Source organism: Loxodonta africana, chromosome 10 (genome assembly GCF_030014295.1).
Source record: "Loxodonta africana isolate mLoxAfr1 chromosome 10, mLoxAfr1.hap2, whole genome shotgun sequence".
Lineage (NCBI taxonomy): Eukaryota > Metazoa > Chordata > Mammalia > Proboscidea > Elephantidae > Loxodonta > Loxodonta africana.
In genome coordinates, this window is record NC_087351.1 from 67,072,149 (window position 1) to 67,096,328 (window position 24,180).

Sequence of the window (24,180 nt, forward strand, 5' to 3'; positions counted from 1 at the left end):
CCGCCTTTACCAAAGGTAATTTTTGTATTTAACTGTTATGTCTTCCAGCAGAACTCTCTCCAATCTTTGAGAAAACAGATATTCAGCCTTCCTAAGAAGTGATTCATCCATTCGCTTGTTCATTCATTCATTAAGCAAAAATTTACTGAAATCCTTCTAGCCCCAGAGGCTGAACTAGACGCTGAGAATGTACTGGGGAGCAAAGAGCAAAAACAATTCGGGGAGCTCAGTCTGGACCATGTGTGCCCACATCACAGTTTTACGGGGTCTGAGGTCAGAAAGGAGAATGAACGCAAGGCCTAGAACGCGGGACAGGTTCACCTTGCGCGGCAGGAACTTTCTGACAGGGATTTCCGTATCGAACTCAAATCAGTGTGCTTTGATGCTGACAGGTGGTTTCAGTAAAGTGAAGTGGAGAAGGGATGAGACTGCTTGCTATTCAGGCAGAAAATGCACAAGGTTAAATAAAGCAAGCAACAAGCTCACACTAAAAGCTCAGTAAGCTCTCCCAATCCTCTTTGAAGCTGTGGGAGTGAGTCTGGAGAGAGGAAAATGAACGTGGTCACACTCACATCTCGGGACTGCTGGGGCGGGGGACGAGGGGACGCCGCCCTTCAGGGTCCCACTGGCCGGCTCCCCCCCCCCTCCTCACAGGACTGAGTCTTTTGCACCGGCGGGGCGGCCGCCCGGGTCCCGGAAGGGGTTCGGGCCTCGCCCAGCCTGGTGCCCAGGGAGAGGCAGGGCGCGCAGGGCCGGCGCCCCGCCCCGGGCGAGGCGGGGCAGGGTCGGCCTATTTGAGGCGTGGAGCCGCAGCCCGGCCAGGAGCCCCGGGAGCGAGCGAGGCAGACAGCGGACTCCGAGGCGGGGTGAGCGGAGGGGGCGCGGGGTGCGGGTGCCTGTCAGGCCGGCTCGGGCCGGGCAGGGGCGCGGCCCCTCTCTGGAGCGCTCGGCCCAAGCCTGGGCGACCGCGGCGGCCTGGGCACGGACGGCGGGACGCACCTTGCTCTGCCAGCCTGTGCGGTCCGGTGGGCACCGCCTTTGGCGAGGGGTCCATGGCCTTAGATTTTCCAGGGTCTGAGACTCGGGGAAAGTTAGCAACGACTTACAAAGATCCACTACGCAGCGGGCAGGTGTGTCTGCAGACGTCCGGCGGGCGGCACGGAGCACTCTCTGTGGCTCCTCGGAGGATTTAACCACCCTGCCCTCCCTCCGCTGCCTCTGCCAGCATTGCTTTATGGACGTGGAGTAAATCCTAGTGCTTGATAAGACACAGGTCAATCGGCTAGGTCGAACTGCGAGGGGTTATCAAACCAAGCAACCCTCGCTAGCTTGGCATTAGGAGCCAGGTCCCCTTTTCCCGGCACCCCGAGGACTCTATAGGGCGACTCTTGGGACTCATGACTTGCCTGCCCCGGGCTACTTCTGTGTGTCTGCCGAACTTTCATCTGCAGATCTTGCTGTGGGCGCGAAATGAGTTCTTTTAACGGGCCCAGCAACGTGGAGGCAGGGGCTGCAGCTTGCTGTCAGAATGCTGACCCCACAGAAAACGATGCTGTCCCAAGGCCTGAGAGCGCATGTGTCCAGTTTGGCAAAGTCCGGGAGGCCTAAACTTTTGCAAATCAAGTGACTCATTCCTACCCAGATGGGTTAATTTGGGCTGTAAGAATTCAGATCTGTGCTGAGGATATGTGGGGTGTGGCAACATGTTGGTCTGAGTGCGCAGAGCCCTAGCTAGGGGACTTTTAAAATAGGTTTGAGGGTTTATTCTGAATTATCAGTTGCTCACACTAAAATGCTTCCACTCTGGGAGTAGGAATTAAATGCCAGGGGGTCAGGCACACATAGATTGAGGCTGTGTCTTAGGCTTCAGCCCAGCCCTTTAAAGATTCCTATTCCAGATACTGTGGAATATTTGTAAAGTGACTCTTGGAAGTTGGATTGCTGGACAATGAGGACAGTTGGGCCTCAGTGATCTGGTCTGTTTCTAGAATTCTGGGAAAGAAATGGAAGGCAGAGTCACTTAATTTTTAGAAAATGATAGAGATAAAAATTAGCCACAGAGCATCAGAGAAAATCTTCACCAACTTCCCATATTCTGATTTGTTTGCCTCAAGATTATAAAGTTTATCTCTCTGTATTAGGAAATGGTTTGTTCCCATGAAAGTTACAGCTTACTAATAATTTAATTTCCCACAAAAACTGTGTTCTTTTCAGACATGAATTTTGATTCCTTAGAGTGGGGTCTTTGATTTCTTTGATGGTTGGGCCTCATTTGTGTTCTTTGGGGGAGGGTTGGAGCTGCTTCCTAAATTTAGAGTTTAGAGTTTACATTTACAGGGAAGTTTGATGGTGGTCCTTGCATGTTTATAGCTCAGAAGTGTTAGAAGGTTGCCTCACTAAGTTACGTAAGTAGCAGAAGAGGGAAGTTTGGCCTGACTGATTGACCCCTAAAGCTAGTCATTTTCAAGCAGAATAGATGAATCTGTTTGTTGAGGGGTAGCTTGCTGTGCCACACATACACCTAACACACCCACTGCCGTCGAGTCGATTCTGACTCATAGCGACCCTATAGGACAGAGTAGAACTGCCCCATAGAGTTTCCAAGGAGCGCCTGGAGGATTTGAACTGCCGACCTCTTGGTTAGCAGCCGTAGCACTTAACCACTACGCCACCAGGGTTTCCACATACGCATAGGTGCTTCATAAAAACTTTTGATCTATTGCTAGCGAGGTCAAGTGACTCATGTTGGTCTTACCTATAGTTTAGGTTTACTTAAAAGCCAAATCCAAACCCATTGTCGTCGAGTCGATTCCGACTCATAGAGACCCTATAGGACAGAGTAGAACTGCCCCATAGGGTTTCCAAAGAGCAGCTGGTGTATTTGAACTGCTGACCTTTTGGTTAGTAGCCTGAACTCTTAACCTAGAACCCTTATTAGCCAGACTCTGAATCTTAACTGCTACAGAGAAGTGTATTCATATAGTATAACTTGACAATCTTGTGTTGACCCTAGTATCAAGAGGCTTGTAAATTTATGTATCTGAGCCTCTTGGTGACTGATCTAAAACATAGCCTTTCTTTCCTGAGATGGCTTGGGACACAGCTTCTGCAGAGGGCAGCTGGGTAGCTCTTTGTGTCTGTTGCCTAAACTGGTTCTTCTTATAAAACTCCAACTGGGTAACTGAAGAGACTGCCAGAACAGTGCTTGCTGTATACTTAAAGTTTGCTGTTGACTAAGTATCATATGTTCTGTCTTGATTGCTGTTCAGCTTTTCCATAGGGGAAAAAATCAGTAACTGGGAAGCACAAAGTAACTTTACCTCCCTTGATGCTGAGAAACTATGATGAGGACGAAATCCAAGGAGAGGATGGTCTCCTTTATCCCAACTCAGTATCATGGAATTCAGCTTTGGAAAATAGACTTTCCTCAAGCCCCACTCTGAGTTTCTGCAAGAGCAGGAAGTAGACTGCCTCTCCTGTGTTCTTTAGGGAGTAGGGTGGTGCAGTGCCCTGGGGTTCTGAGGAAATATGTTTATGATCTTCCACTACAGCTTGTGTAAAGGTCTGCTCTAAAACTGAGCAGAAGCTTCACAAGTGTTCCTGGGAACCCAGACATAACTGGATTAATTGCTAGGTGGGCCTAGAATAGCCTAATGCAGTGGGTAGCTACTAGTTATTAAAGGGAAAAGCTACTAATTAACAGCCGATTAAAATGGTCTACATTCTGACTCGTGTTTAAATTCCTCGTTCTAAAGCTACACGGAGCTATAATGTGTAGTTTTCCCAAATGTGGAGACCTAAATAGTATCTCTCTCTCTCTCTTTTTGCTTGTCTGTCATTGTTTCTTTTCTGATTCTTTAAAATTCCCTGATTCTGGGAATGCCAGGATGGAATTCATATATCCGTGGAGTGGGAACTTTTTTTTTTTTTTTACATTTGATTGTCTCTCTTTCTATAAACCACTCATAAAGTTAAAAAAAAAAAAAAGAAGAGGAAAGGGAGAAATTTTCTAGGCAAGTAAGGAAGGTATTTATTCAAATAGGTATCTACTTTAAAAAATAGAAGTTCTGAGGTTGCCCACGTTGACTTCAAAAGAGTATTGGTATAACCCTCTCAAAAAAGGATCTGAAGTTTGGAGGTTGACATAATCAAAAACAGTGTGTACTCAATTTTTGGAAAAGTACACTTTATTGGTTAAAATGTGGTTATAATTAGCAAAGTGACTGTGCCAAATGGCATCCTGATATTCAACATCACTGAATGAGTCAGCCAGTTAGTTTTCTGACAAAAACATAATCTTGTTTTTTAATTTGTTTACAATTTCACCATGTTAGGTAGTTCTGGATGAATAAGCCATAGAATTAATTTCTAAATGAAATAATTAACACTTTCAAAAGACTGTGCTTTCAAATCTCAAAGCGTGAGGTGTTATATTTGTATAGAAGGAGCCAGAACCAGGGGTCAGGAGGCTTGGGTCCTGGTCCTTGGCCTGCCAATGACAGTATTACTTTGGGCCAACAGGTGAGCTCTCTGAGCCTCAGCTTCCTCAATTCTAAACTGGGAATACTGTATTAATTTTCCCGTCAGTCTCATAAGATTGTTATCAGAATAGGTAAGCTATGTGAAAGTGCTTTGTAAACGGAAAAGTACTACACAAACGCAGGGTGTTATTATTCTAATGGGCTTGTCTAATGTGTCACAACACAATCCAAACTGTCATCCAAGGCATATGTGAAACACAGTGGAAATAAAGTGAAATCTGCTTTGTTGCTCAAATAGTATTTGGCTGAGTTGAAAAACAAACTGAAGATGTTTGAGCAAAGGCTTTGCAAACATAAGTTAAATTTGGAAGTTTCCTCTTTATGTGAGTTTCTGATTGTAATTGGCCCTTAAACACTATTAGTTTGACTGGAATTTTGGTCTTAAGTCCATTGCGCTTATGGGCCTTTACGAGGACAATGACACAAATTTAGCTAGTTTTAACAATTGAAACTACCTTTTTGTTATTTGGGTACCCTGGTGGCATTGTGGTTAAGTACTACGGCTGCTAACTGTGAGGTTGGCAGTTCGAATCCCCCAGGCGCTCCTTGGAAACTCAATGGGGCAGTTCTACTCTGTCCTATAGGGTTGCTATGAATCAGAATCAACTTGACAGCAGTGGGTTTGGTTTTTTTGGTTTTTGTTATTTACTCAACTGTGTGTGTACATTTATCTAAAGATATACATGCTAATCAGCCCAGACCACTAGTTCTCAACCAGGCGTAGTTTTGTCCCACAGGGACATTTGGCACTGTCTGGAGACATTTGGGTTGTCACAACTCGTTGGTGGGTGCTACTGCCAAATATCCTACAATGCGCAGAACAGCCCTGCACAACAAACTGTCCAGTCCAAAATGAAAGAGCCCTAATGCAATGAAGACATTTAAATGAGGTAAAAACACTTATAAAGTTATTGCTGGGTCTTTTTTGTGTTACTCAAGGGTGGAAGACTTTGTGCCGTCCAAGGAATGAAGTTCTCTGCGCATCTTGAAGTTCAAGATTGTTTCCTACTAGCACCCAAAATGAAAAAAGCTTTCTTTTCTTTACCTAAGACATTCCCCTTCTTTTCTGTGCCAGCTCTTCCCTGGAGTTCCCCCTGTAGTGGCAACACAGCCTTCTAGGGAGTGGCAGCGTTTTGGGAGAAGGAGGCACAAGTGTAGAAGCCCTTAACTTTTGCTGTTAGAGTTCAAGCACTGTGAGAAATACTGTGAATGGAATTTGTAGTTGGCTCTGGGAGAGTCAGGCTCTGTGATTTCCTTGTAAAACGGTCAGCATTGTCCCACCTTGTAAGATGCATGGGGCCCTAGTGGCACAGTGGTTAAGTGCTCAGCTGATAACCCAAAGGTCAGTGGTTCGAACTTACCAGCTGCTCCTCAGGAGAAAGATGTGGCAGTCTGCTCCCATAAAGATTACAGCCTTGGAAACCCTGTGGGGTAGTCCTACTCTCTCCTTTAGGGATGCTATCAGTCGGAATTGACTGCAACAGGTTTTTGTGAGACGGACATGATAATAACCTAACTGCTTCAAAATATGTTTGAGAACGCCAGATTAACGATATATGCAAAAAAAAAAAAATTAGTCAAAGGTAGTATTTAACTGTGATAAAAATAATAGTGGATAGTAAAATATTTCTGGTGTGTGTCCTAGCAGGTGCTCTGCCTGTTTGAGTTTTTATAGAAAAATTTAGTATTTTATATTTTTTGGACCTATCAAGTAGACACCACATCATTCATTGGATCCATTGAAGGCAATGTTACTTCGTAAAACAATTGAGTAAATTGGGAGTGGGCAGGTCAAGGAGAAAGGAATTCTGACTATTTCAAGTTACAGGTACTTTTGGCCATAGCAAAGGCAATGCAGAGTTTAGAAAGATCTCACCCCAGCCTCAGGAGATCAAAGCTGCCTCCCAGCCCTCACTGCAAAAGCCTGAAGCAGGTGTAAAACATCTTGTGCTTTGGAGCCTTGGGCAATGGGAAGAAACAGGAGAAAGCAGGAATGATGTCTCAGGGCTACCCCTTGAGGCATCTCTGGACAAGGCAAACCCACCTTGGTGTTATCCTACCCAAAAGTGTTTTCCTTCACATCGCCTGACTTTTTCACCTTACTTTGTTAAATATTGTCAGAGATTTCATTTGGAATACCAAGCATATTTTTTTAAAAAAAAAGTATCAAGCATCTTGGCTTGCCTTTTTCTTCATTGCTCCACCTCCAAATCTCATCTCTCCTTCAAGGCATAGCTGAAATGACATTTCCATGAAAGTATTTCCTTCCCCCTTAGAAGTAACCTTTCCTATTTTGAATTCCCATGGCACAATGCATCCATTGCTTTTCATTTTGCATCTTGATGTGGTAGCTGCAAACCCTTTGACCATACAGATCTTGTTCGTGTTCACACCCAGGCTGGAGCCCAGAGCAGGCACAAATGTGTGCAAAAGAAGAACTAAATCATCGGGCAGCGACTATGTCTGGTGGTTTTTCTTTCATATCTTAGTAGGAATCACCAACACTGTTTTCGTCCTAAAACCCAGAAAAGGGCATAGGGCTATAGAGGGAATGAAAAGGGAGGCAGGTGATACAAACACTGAACTCAATGTAAGGATGGGGGTGGGAGAGAGCAGGAAGGTGAAGGAGGACCAAGGATAAACCATGACTACATTTTTTTTTACCTAGGAAAGAGGGAGAACATTTTCTTTGTTCTTCCCCTTCCTGCATCATATGGTCTCTTACTTCCAGAATTCAGAACACAGGCTAGTGTGATTAGAGTTCAACTAAAGTTATGAGTTAAATGGGGTTTAGTCATTTAGCTGGGGAACATCCCACCCTCGATGAAAGCATTTTTATGGTTCAACACTACTGACTTATGCGTATTTTGGGAATGAATGGTTTGTGCATAGAATACCTATAGACTGGCCAGAACAGCGCGATGAACTATCTTCTTAAATTTAATGGGAATTGGTGACATCTTTTAGGATCACATGGTAACCTATCTTTTTAAAAACTTTGCCTTTCAGGAAAATGGCAGACAGTTTTTCGGTAAGTGCTTTATGGATGTTTTCTTACCCAAGTATGCATTTCACGGAGGTTGAGGGTTTTGTTTTTAACCACCAGACTTTCCTGCTTTTACTCTCTCAAACCATGTGGCTTCCTCTGGCTTTGCCTGTCTTAGAAGGGCTTGTGAGCTGCAGTCTTGTTTTCCCAACAATAGATTTGGGAAGAAAGCCAGGCAGAAAGATGCTTGTGACTCATAAACAGTTATGGGAAAAGTTTAGGAGTGGATTCCACTGACTGGAGCAGAGAAATACTCTAGGCAAAAGGAAGTGCGGTGTAGTCAAGCAGCCTGATTTTTGTGATTGTTTGTCTCGTGTTCATTAGAAAGTATATGTTTACCCATTGCCAATGAGTCAATTCTGACTCATAGCGGCCCTATAGGATGGGAGAGAACTGCCCCACAGGGTTTCCAAGGAGCGCCTGGAGGATTCAATCTACGGATCTTTTGGTTAGCACCCAAGCTCTTAACCACAATGCCACCAGGGCTTTTAGATAAAGGATGACTAGCTCCTGATTTCAGCAAATCACAAAAATGTAGCCCTTTGTGATCTCAGATGATGGTAGGCAAAAATGAAGTCAGAGTATATATAATACCACAGTTTAGTTTTAGTTTTAGGAACTTAAACTATCAAAACTATTAATTGGTGACAAATATTTATCAATATGAATTTCTTATCTTCACTATATCCCTGTACTTCTTAGATCACATATTCCTGTTTTCATAAGCATTGTTTTTGTGAATGTTTTCCATCTTGTAATTATTTCTTTCTTTCCAGCTTAATGATGCCTTGTCTGGGCCTAGAAACCCCAACCCTCAAGGATGGCCTGGCTCATGGGGAAACCAGCCTGCTGGGCCAGGGGGTTACCCAGGGGCCTCCTATCCTGGGGCCTACCCTGGACAGGGACCTCCTGGTGCCTACCCTGGACAGGGACCTCCTGGTGCCTACCCTGGGCAGGGACCTCCTGGGGCTGCCTACCCTGGCCCACCTGCTCCTGGAGCCTACCCAAGCGGACCCGGTCCCTACCCGCCTCCTGGACAGCCACCTGCTCCTGGAGCCTACCCTGCTGCTAATCCCTTTGGCAGCTCGGCTGGACCACTGGTGAGATGGAGTTAGTTATTCCACATACTTGACTGTGATCATGACAAAGCTAATGAATAATGTACTTATCGTCTGGGACAGTGGAGCCATCACTTTTCAGGGACTAGTCATAGTGTATGTTGGTCCAGGAGAAATATGATTGTTCATATTGAATTTAGCATGTATACTGTTAGTATAAAGAGGCTAATGAATCTTTTGAAGAATTCTGTAAGGTTGCTTTAATGTAAATTAAGATCACAGCAGTAAGGGGAAAGTTTTGGTTATTATTCTTAATTAATGCTGAGTAGTCAACTCATGCCAGTGTATGCTTCTACATGGACTGTCTCATTTAACCCTACAACAACCCTCAAGGTACTCTTATCATCTCCATTTTACACATGAGAAGTTATATAACGTGTCCAGCGCCATAGAGGGGAAATGTGGAGGTAATCTGGTTTTGAAAATTTTTTGTGATTGAACGATTGAATTGCATTTTCATTCAAAGTGAATTCTAAGTGGAAAATTTAACTCTGTGGGGGATCCAGACACATCTCAGATCCTGTCCTTCCAGGCTTATTATAGTCTAGCTGGGAGATAGGATACAAATATGAGGAAAGAGTTAAATAACAGTATGGGATTAGACCATTTAGGACTATGTAGAAAACAGCACAAGGTAATATCTGATCCCTTGTTTTGTCAGCTTAGAGGAGACCTCAGAGGAAGTATGGGGAAAGTGGGTGGCATTGAGCTGGGCGAACACTAGGGACGAGTAAGTCTCTTGCAGGCAGAGGGGGATATGGAGGCTGAGGAGAGGAAAAGGCAGATGTGAGAGAGATTGTCGAGGAAGAACACCCCCCCTCCCCAGGATCTAGTGATTAGTCTTACAGGTCAGAGATGACTCTGACTTTTCAAGGCTGGACAACTAGAGCATCAGAAAGTATTAGCCTAAATTGAGAACTTAGGAAGGGGAACTGATGGTGAGGCGGAGCAGGGGAGACAATTCCAGTTCTCATCTGTTGGATTCGAGGCACTGGCAGCAAATCCAGATAGGAGATACAAGACTGTTAAGGTGAAAGAATGCAGCTAGAGATAAAAAATTTGGGTGATGGCTGAACCTATGGGACTAAAAGAAATTCATAGGGGGAAAAAAAAAAACAAATCGGAGAGGCCAAAGAGCTTTGGGACATAAACAGTACCTTAAACAGAACCCCCCCAAAACCCAATGCCATCAAGTCGATTTCGACTCATAGCTGTTCAAAAATATCTGTGGAGTGAACTAGGCAGTGTATTAACTAGAAAGTGTTTATTCCAAAGATATTCATTGGGCACTTGCTGTGTACAAAGCACTGTGCTAGTACCGTGTGAATCCTGAACACGATACAATGCATGCCTTAGGGAGAATAACCCGAGGGGCAACTGCATGTTTAGAAATAGCCACAATGCAATATATTATGTGACAAGGGTCTTAAGAGTGGCACAAAAATGTACTTTGATTGTAAGGGCTATTTCAAGCCATTTCAAAAAACAAGCTTAGTAAATAAGTTAGATTGGTATAGTCACTGGTTGTATGAGCCATAGTGCTCAGAAAGGGAATATGCTCTGCTTTTGCCACCAATTAACTGATGGTTTTATTCTCAGTTATTATTTGTGCACAGAGGGAGTCTTACGTCTTCAGGTCCTGGACAAGGTGGCCTGAGAGTCTGGACAATGGGCTTAAATTTCAGTATACTTTAATAGTGATTGAACTTTAGCAACATCTTTTCTTTTTTTCCCCATGAAAACATGACTCTTTCTTTACTGACATGTATATTTTTGTATTCCCAGCCTGTGCCTTATGACCTTCCCTTTCCAGGAGGAATCATGCCTCGCATGCTTATAACAATTCTGGGCACAGTGAAGCCCAATGCAAACAGGTAAAGAGAAAAATTAACAAGCCTAATTAATGCATTCATTAATTGGTTTTTGAATAAGGAGAATAATATATTTTGAATTTTAATAGGATTTTTAAAATTACATATTTAGAATCTTGGTTATACCATAGTAAGGGATTATCCCATAAATTAGTACTTGTTCCCCCTTGGAGTTCTACTTTGTGAGGGCAAAGAGGAAGAACAGAAGATTCTCTTGATCTTCCTGGTGGTCAAAGCCTTAGAATAAGGAAAAGTAGAGCCTTTGTAATGTAGTGTTTGTCCATCCCACTGCCTCTGGGCCATGTCTAAAAGAACAAAGCATGCATTCTATATCTCGATGCCTACCAAAATTAGGGTCAACACCAAAAAAGATCCTATTGGACATAGTTCTGAGTTGATCTTGGAGCTTGACTGTTCTTCCAGTCTGTACTCATATTGATAAGAATCTCCCCGCATTTGGGCAGGTCCCAAATCTCTCAAGCTCTGTTGCCATTTCCCTCTTCACATTGGGCAGGACAGCAGGGTCACATATCCTTAAGGTGTCGGCCTGGTTTCAGTGGCAGTGCCATCTCACTTTGGATAGTAACATGCCTATTGCAAAAGAACTTGGTATTTTAGGATTGTTACTTTTCCTCTTAAAAGCTTTTGAGGCAGCTCAGGGTACAGCATTTTCACTTCTGTGAGCTCTGGCTTCACAATCTTTGAAGGGTTTTCATAAGTAGAGGTAGTAAAGAGACTATTACAGCTGAGTGAATGAAAAAAAGAGCTATTAGATATTTAGTCAAATACAAATCCTATTGCCATTTGACTATCTTGGTCCCTTCCGTGTGAATTTAATCATTGGGAGATACATTTGTGGTTGAATATGACCGGGGTGACACCAAAATAACCCCCAGGGTCCCTGGAAGAGGCAGGCAGGCTGGCGCTGCTGAGGGAGGGGTCGCCAAGGCAGTGGCAACTCATCACCACCAGCCTCTCCCCATCACTCCACGGTTAGGGCATGGGCAGCTGAGTCACAGAGCCCACCATTGGGCTTGGAGGGGGGTTAAGAGGGGTGGGGCCAAACAGCAGGGCACTGGGCCCTGCACAGCGGCAGGGTGCCCCTCCTCCCCTGCCCGGTCAGCCAGAATACCTAGAAAATCATTGTTAGACTAACAATGTTAGATCTAGAGTTCAGACATTGCTTTAACAAGAACACCCACTAATTCTGTTGTTAGTACTCTCAGGGATAGGGTTAGTCCTTTAGCAATCAAAGGGGAACTTAAGTTTGTATTAACATTTAAGGAGAAGGAATAGTATCAAAAAGTTAAGCTAGCACTTTCATTAATTCCACTTAACATCATGGAATGTTTAAAACATTTATTGTCACGACTTTACAACCTAGTATCAGGATGCTGAACATTAACTATGTTAACCTTTCTTGCTGTTTTATGAGAACTAGGTTTCTGGTTAACTATAAGGAAGTCAGGTTGTTAACTCTTAAGTATATAACTGACTTGCCTTTAAAAAAAACCACAAACCAAACTTGTTGCTGTGAAGTTGATTCTGACTTATATTGACCCTATAGGGCAGAGTAGAGCTGCCCCATAGGGTTTCTAAGGAGTGGCTGGTGGATTTGAATTGCTGACCTTTTGGTTAGCAGCCGAGCTCTTAACTGCTGTACCTTAACTGCTGTACCGTCAGGTGTTAAAAGAACCTGGCAGGGAAGAAAAGAGGTAAGCATTATGATCTATAATTTAAGGCATAAAGTGCCCTCGACATTACTCTAAACCTCTACTAAGAAACTTTGAAGGATTTTCATGAGCAGAGGTAGTAAAGAGAGTATTATAGCTGAATGAGAAGAATGTGACAAAGACAAAGAGGCAAGAAAAGTCATCACATATTGCCTTGCTTATCTTTAGGTATGGTAATATATAGAATACATGGCCTGGTATACTTTCTAATTTGAATCTGTTCTCTGGTTTATTTGCTTTCTGTTCAGAAAATTTTCTTGTATATTACAAAATGATTCACTCTTTAGAAAATTAGGTTCTTCATTTGATGCAAATATTGTACAACTTTAATCATTTTAATAATTTTGGTTTAAAACAGAATTGCTTTAGATTTCAAGAGAGGGAATGATGTTGCCTTCCACTTTAACCCACGCTTCAATGAGAACAACAGGAGAGTCATTGTTTGTAATACAAAGCATGATAATGTCTGGGGAAGAGAAGAAAGACAGAATGTTTTCCCATTTGAAAGTGGTAAACCATTCAAAGTAAGTTATTGCTACTATTATATATCGATAATGTCTATTTCTCATGGGGAATCACTCTAAAATCACAATGCACTTGAAATGAATTATCACCTGTCCTGCGGCACCTAACCAGTATATCTCCTCCCTATCCCAGGGGACCAGGTTCAGTAGGCTGGGAACATGGCCAGAAGTGGCATACTTGCCAACTCCATTGAAGCCCTCACCATCATTGCCATTACCAGCCCCTATGAGTTTAAGTCTTTTTGGGGGAAAAAGAAAAAATGCATCTTTAATTAAAAAAAGCAAGAAGTTTTCTGGTATAGTTGGACTGACTTAGTTCCTCAAAGCAATGTAATTGGCACAACAATCATAACCAATTTTTTTAATCCTAAAATTAATACTTGTTTTATTATGAGAATAATTTATAATTTTTATTAAGTAAAAAGTCCTCTATCCTTTACTCCTTCCCCTCCTAACAAAAGTTGCAATTTGGTATCTTTTCAGTACTTTCTGACATTCAACATACTTTTCATTTTTAAGCACAAATAAGGTTTCCTGCTTCAACAAATACTAATGGGTCAACAGCACTGGGCTAGGGTTGAATACAGTGGTCAATAAAACAACTGGACTATAAGCTCACAAGGGCAGGGCTGCTGGGACCATATTCTTCACTTGGTGGCCATCCTTCCATATCAGATCATAGTTACTTAATAGTATTTCATTGTTTAGATTTGTGATAATTTCAGTCCCTGTTAATGATGATTATTTCCAGATTTATTTTACTAAAATACTGTAGTAACTATCCTTATACATAAATCTTTGCTTCCTAGAAGTGTAATTTCATTCAAAGAGTATACACAGAGTAAAATTTAGATAAGATGTTGCCAAATTACTGTTTCTAAATGATACAAGGGCTATCTATTTGAAGAGTATGTTTTCCCTACCCTTGCCAGAACTGGTTACTAATTATTTTAACATTTGCCACTCCATTGGGGAATTCCTACCTTAGTGTTCTTATTTTTACATTTAGGTGTTTTAGGCCATAAAAAAATTAAGGTTTTGGGGTAGAGCCAACATGGCACCATAGACAGAAGCACCATGCCTTCCCTCTGCAGCAAAGACCTGAAAAACTAAGCAAAACAGATACAAATATCAGTCCTGGAACCCTAAGTATCAAATGAAGGGAAAAGATTTACAACAGGGAACCAGCGAGGTCAATCTGTAAATGACAATGTCAGAACAACAAGAGAGGAAATAAACAGTGTAGGTACAGAACTTTCAAACGGAGAGGAAGTCAAGGCAACATCAAGTAGTAAAGGCTGGTTCAAACTTAGGAAGAGAGGGGTAAATTTCAAGGTAACCACAAAGAAAGTTAACAAACCTACTCATCAAAATAAAGAAGAAAAGCATAAAGTCTCAGTAAACACAAAACCTATGAAAAAAAAAAATCCACAAGCAAAAAGAATTCATCACAGAGAGTAAGAGGAACAAAGAAAACATCATCACCACAAAAGTGCTACAAAATTACAGCAATAAACTCACACCTATCAAAAATCACGCTGAATGTAAATGGCTTAAACACACCCATAAAGAGACAGAGAGTGACAGAACGGATAAAACACAGACCCATCAATATGCTGTCTACAAGAGACACACCTCAGAAACAAAGACATAAATATATTAAAAATCAAAGGATGGAAAAAAATATATCCAAAAAACAGCAACCAAAAAAGAGCAGAAGTGGCAAAACTAATCCCAGACAAAATAGACTTTAAAACAAAATCCACCATAAAAGACAAAGAAGGACATTATATTAATGATTAAAGGGAAAATCCACCATGAAGATATAACCATAATAAATATCTATGCACCCAATGACAGGGCTCCAAATTACATAAAACAAACTCTAATACCACTGAAAAGAGAAATTGACAATTCCACAATAATAGTAGGAGACTTCAACACATCACTCTCAGTAAAGGACAGAACATCTAGAAAGAAACTCAGCAAAGATACAGAAGATCTAAAGGCCACAATCAGCCAGCTCGACTTCACAGACATATAGAACACTCACCCAACAGCTGCAAAGTACACATTCTTTTCAAACCCATGTGGAATGTTTTCCAGAATAGGCCACATCTTAGGCCACGAAGCAACCTTCAACAAAATCCAAAATACTGAGATAATACAAAGTATCTTCTCTGATAAGAGTAGAAATTAATAACAGGAAGAGCAAGGAAAACAAAAAAATCAAATACATGGAAACTGAACTAACACCCTATTAAAAAACCATTAGGTAACAGAAGAGATGAAAGATAGAATAAAAAAATTCCTAGACTCAAACGAGAATGAAAACACATCATACCAAAACCTTTGGGACATAGCAAAGGCAGTGCTCATAAGTCAATTTATAGAAATAGATGCACACATCAAAAAAGGGTCAAAATCAAAACATTAGCTACACAACTCGAACAAATAAAAAGAACAGCAAAAGAAGCCCATAGCCACCAGAAGAAAGGAAATAAATAAAGATCAGAGCAGAAATAAATGAAATAGAAGAACAATAGAAAGAATCAACAAAACCAGAAGTTGGCTCTTTGAAAAGATCAGCAAAATTGACAAACCACTGGCCAAGCTGACAAATGAAGTACAGGAAAGAACGCAAGTAACCCAAATAAAAAATGAAATAGGGGACATTACAACAGACTCAACTGAAATAAAAAGGATCATAACAGAGTAGTATAAAGAACTATACTCCACAAATTTGAAGGCCAAGAGGAAATGGACAAATCGCTAGAAACACACTATCTACCCAAACTAACACAAAGTGAAGTTGAAAATCTGAACAGACCCATAATAAGAGAAGAGATTGAAACGGTAATTAAAAAAACTCCCAACAAAAAAAAGCCCTGGCCCAGATGGCTTCACTGGAGAATTCTACTAAACATTTAGAGAAGAGCTTACACCAGTCTACTCAAACTACTTCAGAACATAGAAAAGGAAGAGATACTTCAGAATTCATTCTACCAAGCCAGCATAACCCTAATACTAAAACCAGGCAAAAAAGACCATAAAAAAAATAACAGAAAAAATTACAGGCCAATATCTCTCATGAATATAGATGTAAAAATTCTTAACAAAATTTTAGCCAATAGGATTCATCATCATATAAAAAAAATAATACACCACGGCCAAGTGGGATTAGATGGTTTGGCATTAGAAAATCAATCAATATAATCTACCACATAAAAGAATCACATGATCATCTCAAATCAACGCAGAAAGGCATTCGACCAAGTCCAACACCTATCCCTGATAAACATTCTCAATAAAATAGGTATAGAAGGGAAATTCCTCAACATAATAAAGGGCATCTATACAAAACCAACAGCCAACATCATTCTTAACAGAGAGCAGCTGAAAACATTCCCCTTGAGAACAGGAACGAGACAAGGATGCCCTTTATCACCATTCCTAACATTGTGCTGAAAGTTCTAGCTAGAGCAATAAGGCAAGAAAAAGAAATAAAGGGCATCCAAATTGGTAAGGAAGAAGTAAAACTGTCTCTATTTGTGGATGATATGATACTATACACAGAAAACCCAAAAGACTCCATGAGAAATCTACTGGAACTAATAGAAAGATTCAGCAGAGTGGCAAGATATAAGATAAACATACAAAAATCAGTTGGATTTCTATACACTAATAAAGAGAACTACAAAAAGGAAACCAGGAAAACAATACCATTTATAATAACCCTAAAAAAATAAAATGCTTAAGAATAAATTTAACCAGGGATGTAAAAGACCTATACAAAGAAAACTACAAAACGCTGCTGCAAGAAACCAAGAAACCTACATAAATGGAAAAACATAACTATGCTCATGGATATGTAGACTCAACATTGTGAAAATGTCAATTCTACCCAAAGCAATCAACAAATACAATGCAATCCCGATACCGATACCAACAGCATTCTTTAAAGAGATGGAAAAACTAATCATTAACTTTATATGGAAAGGGAGAGGCCCCAGATAAGTAAAACCCTATTGAAAAAGAAGAATAAAGTAGGAAGACTTGTACCACCTGACCTCAGAACCTACTACACAGCTACAATAGTCAAAATGGCCTGGTACTGGTACAACAGACACATAGACCAAAGGAAAAGAATTCAGAACCCAGATGTAAATCCATCCACCTACAGTCTCCTGATCTTCGACAAAGGCTCAAAGTCCATCAAATGAGGAAAAGACAATCTTTTTAACAAACAGTACAGGCAAAATTGGATATCAATCTGCAAAAAAATGAAACAAGACCCATATCTCACACCATACACAAAAACTAACTCAAAATGGATCAAAGACCTAAATATAAAACCAAGAAGTATAAAGATCATAGAAAACATAGGGTCAATGCTAGAGGACCTAATACATGGCATAAACAGGATACAAACCATAAATAACAATACACAAACACCAGAAGCGAACTAGATAACTGGGATCTTCTAAAAATTAAACACTTACATTTATCAAAGATTTCACCAAAAAAGTAAAAAGAGAACCTACAGACTGGGAAAAAAAATTTTGGCTGTGATAAATCCGACAAAGTTCTAATCTCTAAAATCTATAGGAAAATCCAACACCTCTACAACAAAAATAAATAATCCAATTAAAAAATGGGAAAGGATATGAACAGACACTTCACCAAAGAAGACATTCAGGTGGCTAACAGACACATGAGGAAATGTTCGTGATCACTAGACAGACATTAGAGAAATGCAAATCAGAACCACAATGAGATTCCAACTCACCCTGACATTACATGCACGAATCAAAAAAAACAGAAAACAAATGTTGGAGAGGCTGTGGAGAGATTGGAACTCTTGTGCACTGCTGGTAGGAATGCAAAATGGTACAACCATTTTGAAAAATGATATGGTGCTTCCTTAAAAAGCTAGAAAAAGCAATCCTGCTCCTAGGAATATATCCTAGAGAAATAAGAGCCATCACACGAATAGACATATGCCCTTCCTTGTTCACTGCAGCATTATTCACAATAGCAAAAAAATGGAAAAAACCTAAGTGCTCATCAACAGATGAATGGGTAAACTATGGTACATACACACAATGGAGTACTATGCGATGATAAAGAATGATGATGAATCTGTGAAACATCTCACAACATGGATGAATCTGGAGAGCATTATGGTGAGTGAAATATGTCAGTCACAAAAGGACAAATATTGTATGAGACCACTATCATAAAAACTCATGAAAAGGTTTACAAACAAAAATAAAACAATCTGGATGGGGAGAAAAAAAATACTAAATAGACAATCGATAAGTGGTAACTTTGGTGAAGGGTAAGACAGTATACAATACTAGGGAAGCCAGTACAACTTGATCAAGGCAAGGTCAAGGAAGCTCCACAGACACATCCAAACTCCCTGAGGGTCTGAATTGCTGGGCTGAGGGTTGGGAACCATGGTCTCGGGAACATCTAGCTCAACTGGCATAACAGAGTTTATAAAGAAAATGACCTACATCCTACTTTGGTGAGTAGCGTCTGGGGTCTTAAAAGCTTGAGCGGCCATCTAAAATACTCCACTGGTCCCACCCTGCCTGGAGCAAGGGAGAATGACGACAACCAGTGACGCAAGGGAAAGATTAGTCCAAAGAACTAATGGACCACAACTACCACAGCCTCCACCAGACTGAGTCCAGTACAACTAGATGGTGCCCGGCTACCACCACTGACTGTTCTGATAGGGACCACAATAGAGAGTCCCAGACAGAGCTGGAGAAAACTGTAGAACAAAATTCTAACTCACACACACAAAAAACCCAGACTTACTGGTCTGACAGAGACTGGAGAAACCCCGAGAGTATGGCTCCTGGACACCTTTTTAACTCACTAATGAAGTCACTACTGAGGTTCACCCTTCAGCTGAAGATTAGACACGCCCATAAAACAAAATGAGACTAAAGGGGCACACCAGCCCAGGAGCAATGACTAGAAGGCAGGAGGGGACAAGAAAGCTGGTAATGGGGAACTCAAAGTCGAGAAGGAGAGTGTTGACATGTCGTGGGGTTGGCAACCAATGTCACAAAACAATATGTGTATTAATTGTTTAATGAGAAACTAATTTGCTCTGTAAACCTTCATCTAAAGCACATTAAAAAAAAACAAGGATTTTTAAAAAATTTATTGTTGTTAAGAATACACACAGCAAAACATGTACCAATTCAAGTTAATACGTACAATTCAGTGACATAAAAAACTTTTCCTTTATGGCTTTGCCTGTGTGAAGCCTCCTGATAACTTTACTAATTCATCTCTTTTGTTTAAATCTTCGATTAGTTTCAAGTTTACTTTTTTTATAAAGTACTTTTGTCTAGGCTTGATTCAGTTCCATAAATGATCATTAAGGTGAAATGGTGGCTATCTGGAGCTCAGACCAGACCAGCTTTGAAATGAACAGGCATGTCTAAAAGTTCCATGTATGTGCCTTTGCAGATACAAGTACTGGCTGAATCTGACCACTTCAAGGTTGCAGTCAATGATGCCCACTTGTTGCAGTATAATCATCGGATGAGAAATCTCAGAGAGATCAACAAACTGGGAATTTCTGGTGACATAATCCTGACCAGTGCTTCACATGCTATGATGTAATCTTTAAGGGGCAGATACTTTTTTAAAAAAATGAAATTTTAATGTAAACCTTATACATCTAAGAGCTTCATGTTCACTGAGTAAAAATTTTAAGTTTATCCATCAGTATCCTTCTTGTAAATCATTTAACATTCTTATTCTGAGTTATCTGTCTTTATATGTCATTTAAGTCAAGGAATTTATTCTAGATTATGCACAGTGGACTCAATGGAAGAAAGAACTATGTAGCAATATTAATACTGTATTAGGGTCTCCCAATTTTTTCTATGCTTGCTAAAATATTTTTTAAGAAAGAAGGAGTTAGGAGTAAAACTACCCCAAATTATCTTCTCTCTTCTAGAGTTTTATAAAAACCAGGAGATGCTACCAGGAAATCACTCTCATTTTCTTATTTAAAGAAATGTTACATTGTCAGAAAATGAGAAAAGTAGAAAAAAAAGTTTATCCATAGATGACCCATGACCAATAGACAATCTTTGTTAGCATTTTGGTATATTTCTTTTGACTGCTTTTTAATTCTATTTTCTCTCTCCAAACTACAGTTCACTGGTTTCAAATCAGTATTTGATACTAATATGAGACTATCTCCCCATAGGTTCTCCTGGTTTTTGTGAAATCTCTAGATTAGTACAGATAAAACCCAAGTAGTTTCTTTTTTAGATACATAGTCAGCTTCAAACATTTAATTGTTCCGTTGTCAAAATTCTTATCCCACCTTTCTGCCCTTATTACAAACAAGCCCAAAGTTTAACAAAATTTCAAAACTTAGAATGTGGTCACACCACTTCATTTTATAAAATACCAAGATATTATTTTTAAAAGTTATTGTTTCCATTATACCATCTTCTCAAATACTTTAAATGGTATTTGTCACAAATTGGGTTTCCCCGGAAGCAAAGAGATTAGCAGGCAAGAGGTTTATGAGGGAGTGCTCTTGTGATCAACACCTGTGGGGTGAGAAGGTATAGGATTGGGCAGAGGGGGAAGTTGAGCAGTAATGCCTCAGCCTCCCCTACAGAGATGAAGATGGGAGGACCCTTCAGAGTTGTCCTGAGATGGGGTAAGGGAGTCAGGCCTCAAATTAGTCATTGAATACTGTTCCCCTGGGGAACAAGGTGTAACCTTGGGTGAAGTGGGTCTCTTGGCCTGAGGCAGTACTCGTTATGGGATATCAGCAACTGAGGGAATATATTAAGTCCTTCAGTCCTAAAGAATCTGGGCAGCACATCACAGCATGTTTCAAAAATATGTAAATTCCTTACCCTAACATTCTAGTCTCTTAACTGTTCTACTTGTATAATCAAATGGAAAAACACAAGCTTTGGAGACAAGAGAGAACTTGGCTTACAGTCTAGTTTCTAGCTATGTGACTTTGCACAAAACAACTTAAATATTACGAGTCTTGGTTCCTTTGTCTATAAAATGGGTAGTATAGTACATCTCTTGTAGGGTATCTGTGATTATTAAGTGATATATCATTTGCAAACCAAAAAAATCCCCATTGCCATCGAGTCAATTCCAACTCATAGCGACTCTATAGGACAGAGTAGAACTGCCCCACAGGGCTTCCAAGGAGTGGCTGGTGGATTTGAACTGCCAACCTTTTGGTTCGCAGCCGAGCTGTTAACCATGTGCCACCAGGGCTCTAGTGTTTGCCCACCAAATAGTAGGTCTTCGATAAATGGAAATTCCTTTTCTTCCTATTTTGGAAGGGCTCTTGTTCTACCCAAGCAGTTTTCTTTCATTTTATCTCTCAAGATTTTCCTGATACCGCATAACCCTAGAGTCCAATAGCCCAAGGCCAAGAACACCCTTATCTAGTTGTAGGGGACATTGACGGTTGCCCACCCAATATACATTTCTCCTTTCCTGACAGTCATGTTTTTATTCAGGTATGATCCCAGATCCGAAATGGAATCCTGATTAGCTTAAGCCAATCAATACATGCAATTTCCCTGCTGACTTATTGATCTGGGAGGATGTGGGATGTGGCATTAGTTGGCCCAACTAGATCAAAGGGGAGGATATAGCTCTGATTGCCACTGGCAGCCATCTATGGCCCCACAACCACTCAGCCTTAAAGGAGAAGCCAGTGCCGAGGATAGCAGAATGAACTATGGACACAGGTTGAACCTTGATGTCATCATTGAGCTGTTAATTATAAAGTGCCTGGAATCACTCTGAGGATTTGTGAAACAATTTCCTCATTGTTAAACCAGTTTGAGTCTACTATTACTTACTAGCTAAAAGCTTTCAACAGTATATCTTATTAAAGCTACCAAAAAAAAAAAAAAAATAGACCTGTTTTCTGACACCGATTTTCATCTGCTTTATCTGTGAGGTCAAATATTATTATGTTGCATATTGCTATATATATAGTGAGTCTTGGGTTATTTTGTACCAGCCTCTTTTAGGTGTTCATGGCCCTTAGAAAACCCTAGCTTTTATATGTTGTTCTTTGTTCAATATGGCCTGTTTAAATTATTTATTAATGGGCTGTTAAAGCTACTTTTACCTTTTGGTAAAACTAGGCCTTCTGAGCACATTCTTCTAAGTCAGCACCTCATTTAGCTTCTGCATAGCCCATGTGGACTTATGATAAATACCATCCTTCCCACAAGCCTAACACATCTTCCCCTGACAAGAAAAGTAGAGGTGTTTTCTTTTGTTGGAAAATCACTAATATTATGGGGGCTGTCCACAAAGTTGCTGCTTACTTGGTGAGTGCCTCCAACCCTCAACTCATTTGCAGACAAATAACTGGACCCAGGTCTAGGTATGAACTTTAGCTACTCTGAGTCTTCTTTGGTGCTGTCGTTGAGATGGCTGGGTCTTCTACAATCCTATAGCTAAGAGTTTTGAAAGAGAAAATATTTTGAGCACATTAAGTGGCTGATATCAAGATGTTAATCAGAGAAACTGCGAGCAGGGTAAGGGATTATATGAGAACTCTACTTTCTAAGCAATATTCCTATAAACGTAAAACTGCTCTAAAAAAGAAGGTATATTAAGCAAAAAGAAAGAAAAAGGCAAGAATTTAGCAGCCACCTCTAATAATCTAATCATTTGAAATGGCAGCATATAAACTGACTTCAGAATATGGAAAGCTCAACTAAAGAAATTCAATATACACTGGAAAATGCAATGTGCGAAGTTGTTCACCATTAACAGATTTAAGTGTTCAAACTAAGAATAAAATACAAAAGGATTCAAATATTTCTACCAAAGTTTAATTTTACATTTTGATTAAACTGACGAATGCTACATTAGTTCTAAGTAAGTACACTTAGCTTCAAGTTTATATATCCTGTGTGGTTAGTAATGTACAGAATATCCCAACTTCCCTTGAGAAATGGTATCATATCTAAAACACTTTGATGAACAGGAATATTAAAACGTTACATAACAATATATAAATGGGTGGAATAGAAGTGAACACAAATCCATAGTCCTCAAATTTTCAGTATTTCTAAGACTATATCACAGCATTGATAATATGAAGGAAAAAATCTGCATTCACTTTTAAATTCAAAATTCTTCTGGTTGTTCTCCACTGAGGGGCCTTAGAGGTGAAAAGGCAATCAGGTTACCACCAAAGGAAATGTGTCTGGCATGATCTTGATGTCTCCTCTCCATCTGAGCAAATGGATTACTGCCATTTAAGCGTGGCTAAAGTAAGAGAAATCATTAAAGTAACCACTAAGAGTTTTAACAATTAAGTCTTTAGCACTGCTAATTGCTAGTGGATTCATTAAAAACATAAATAAAAATTTTTTCTATATAATAATAAAATACAACAAATTATTAATGGAGCCATTAAAAACATGATTATTCTACTTTGCAAGAGATCTAATTTTAAATATACAGTTTTTTTTTTAATTGAAAAGGCATATTAGGAACACATGCTTAAAAAGAGATGATTAGTAATAAGTAAGTGGACTTAAGCAGCATATGCAGATTCCACAAACTGTAATCCATATAACAGCACTTAATAGTCATTTTACTAGAGTGTGATCCTGCTGGGGTCCTTTTCTTTTTCCCCCCTCAAGCCCTACTTCAGGTTCAAATGATGCTACTGGGCAAGTAATAATTTGGGCCTAAAATTGACAAGTGGACCTATATAAAGGTATATATCAAAAATATCTAAATATTTATAGACGTGGGGAGGAAATCACAGGGAGACAAAATTATATGGGTACTAAGATTTATGAGGTCCCAGAGTGGCCCAAATGGTTAAGCACTGGACTATTAGCTGGAAGGCTGGTGGCTGCAATCCACCCAGAGGTACCTCAGAAGACAAGCCTGGAGATTGCTTCCACAGGGTCACAGCCTTGAAAACCCTATGGAATACTTGTACTCTGCACACATGGGGTCGCCATGAGTCAGAGCTGACTCAACAGTGACCAACAATAACAACAACAAAGATTCATCAATGAGATAATATATAACTGTGAAGTGCTTTTAATTATATTATTAATATATCAAAACCAGAATATTATAATGAATTAATTTCCAGAGTTACTTATAATGTTATATATTACCAGAACCGATCATTAAGAGTACAGATCTGGGACCAGGATTAAATCAGGTAACATAGACTGGCCTTAAACTGAAGTCCCTGGCCCTCTAGGTCTCAGGTTATAATTAAGGCAGGCTAAGACCAAAGAAAGAACAGTAGGCAGGTCACAGTAACCTA

General features: G+C 40.2%; 2 protein-coding genes across 2 annotated transcripts in view; one reads left to right on the forward strand and one right to left on the reverse strand.

Annotated features, from left to right (window-relative positions):
* Positions 1–764: 764 nt before the first annotated feature.
* Positions 765–21,780, forward strand: LGALS3 (galectin 3). The gene is made up of 6 exons (XM_003408661.4): positions 765–866; positions 7,551–7,572; positions 8,364–8,687; positions 10,491–10,579; positions 12,668–12,833; positions 19,329–21,780. The coding sequence occupies exons 2-6, from the start codon at positions 7,555–7,557 to the stop codon at positions 19,482–19,484; spliced, it is 753 nt and encodes a 250-aa protein (XP_003408709.2). The 5' UTR covers positions 765–866; positions 7,551–7,554; the 3' UTR covers positions 19,485–21,780.
* A 912-nt stretch (positions 21,781–22,692) lies between these two features.
* DLGAP5 (DLG associated protein 5) overlaps positions 22,693–24,180 on the reverse strand; it is a 42,890-nt gene continuing 41,402 nt past the window's right edge. Inside the window, exon 19 of the mRNA XM_010588649.3 lies at positions 22,693–23,153. Within this exon, the coding sequence (XP_010586951.2) occupies positions 23,013–23,153 (141 nt within the window). The 3' untranslated portion in view covers positions 22,693–23,012. The remainder of the gene's footprint in view (positions 23,154–24,180) is intronic.

Excerpts from the sequence above, each read along its gene's own strand:
- LGALS3 (XM_003408661.4), top strand. Across the intron at positions 8,688-10,490 it reads GCAGCTCGGCTGGACCACTG|CCTGTGCCTTATGACCTTCC; the intron begins GTGAGATGGAGT and ends TTGTATTCCCAG. Across the intron at positions 10,580-12,667 it reads GTGAAGCCCAATGCAAACAG|AATTGCTTTAGATTTCAAGA; the intron begins GTAAAGAGAAAA and ends GGTTTAAAACAG.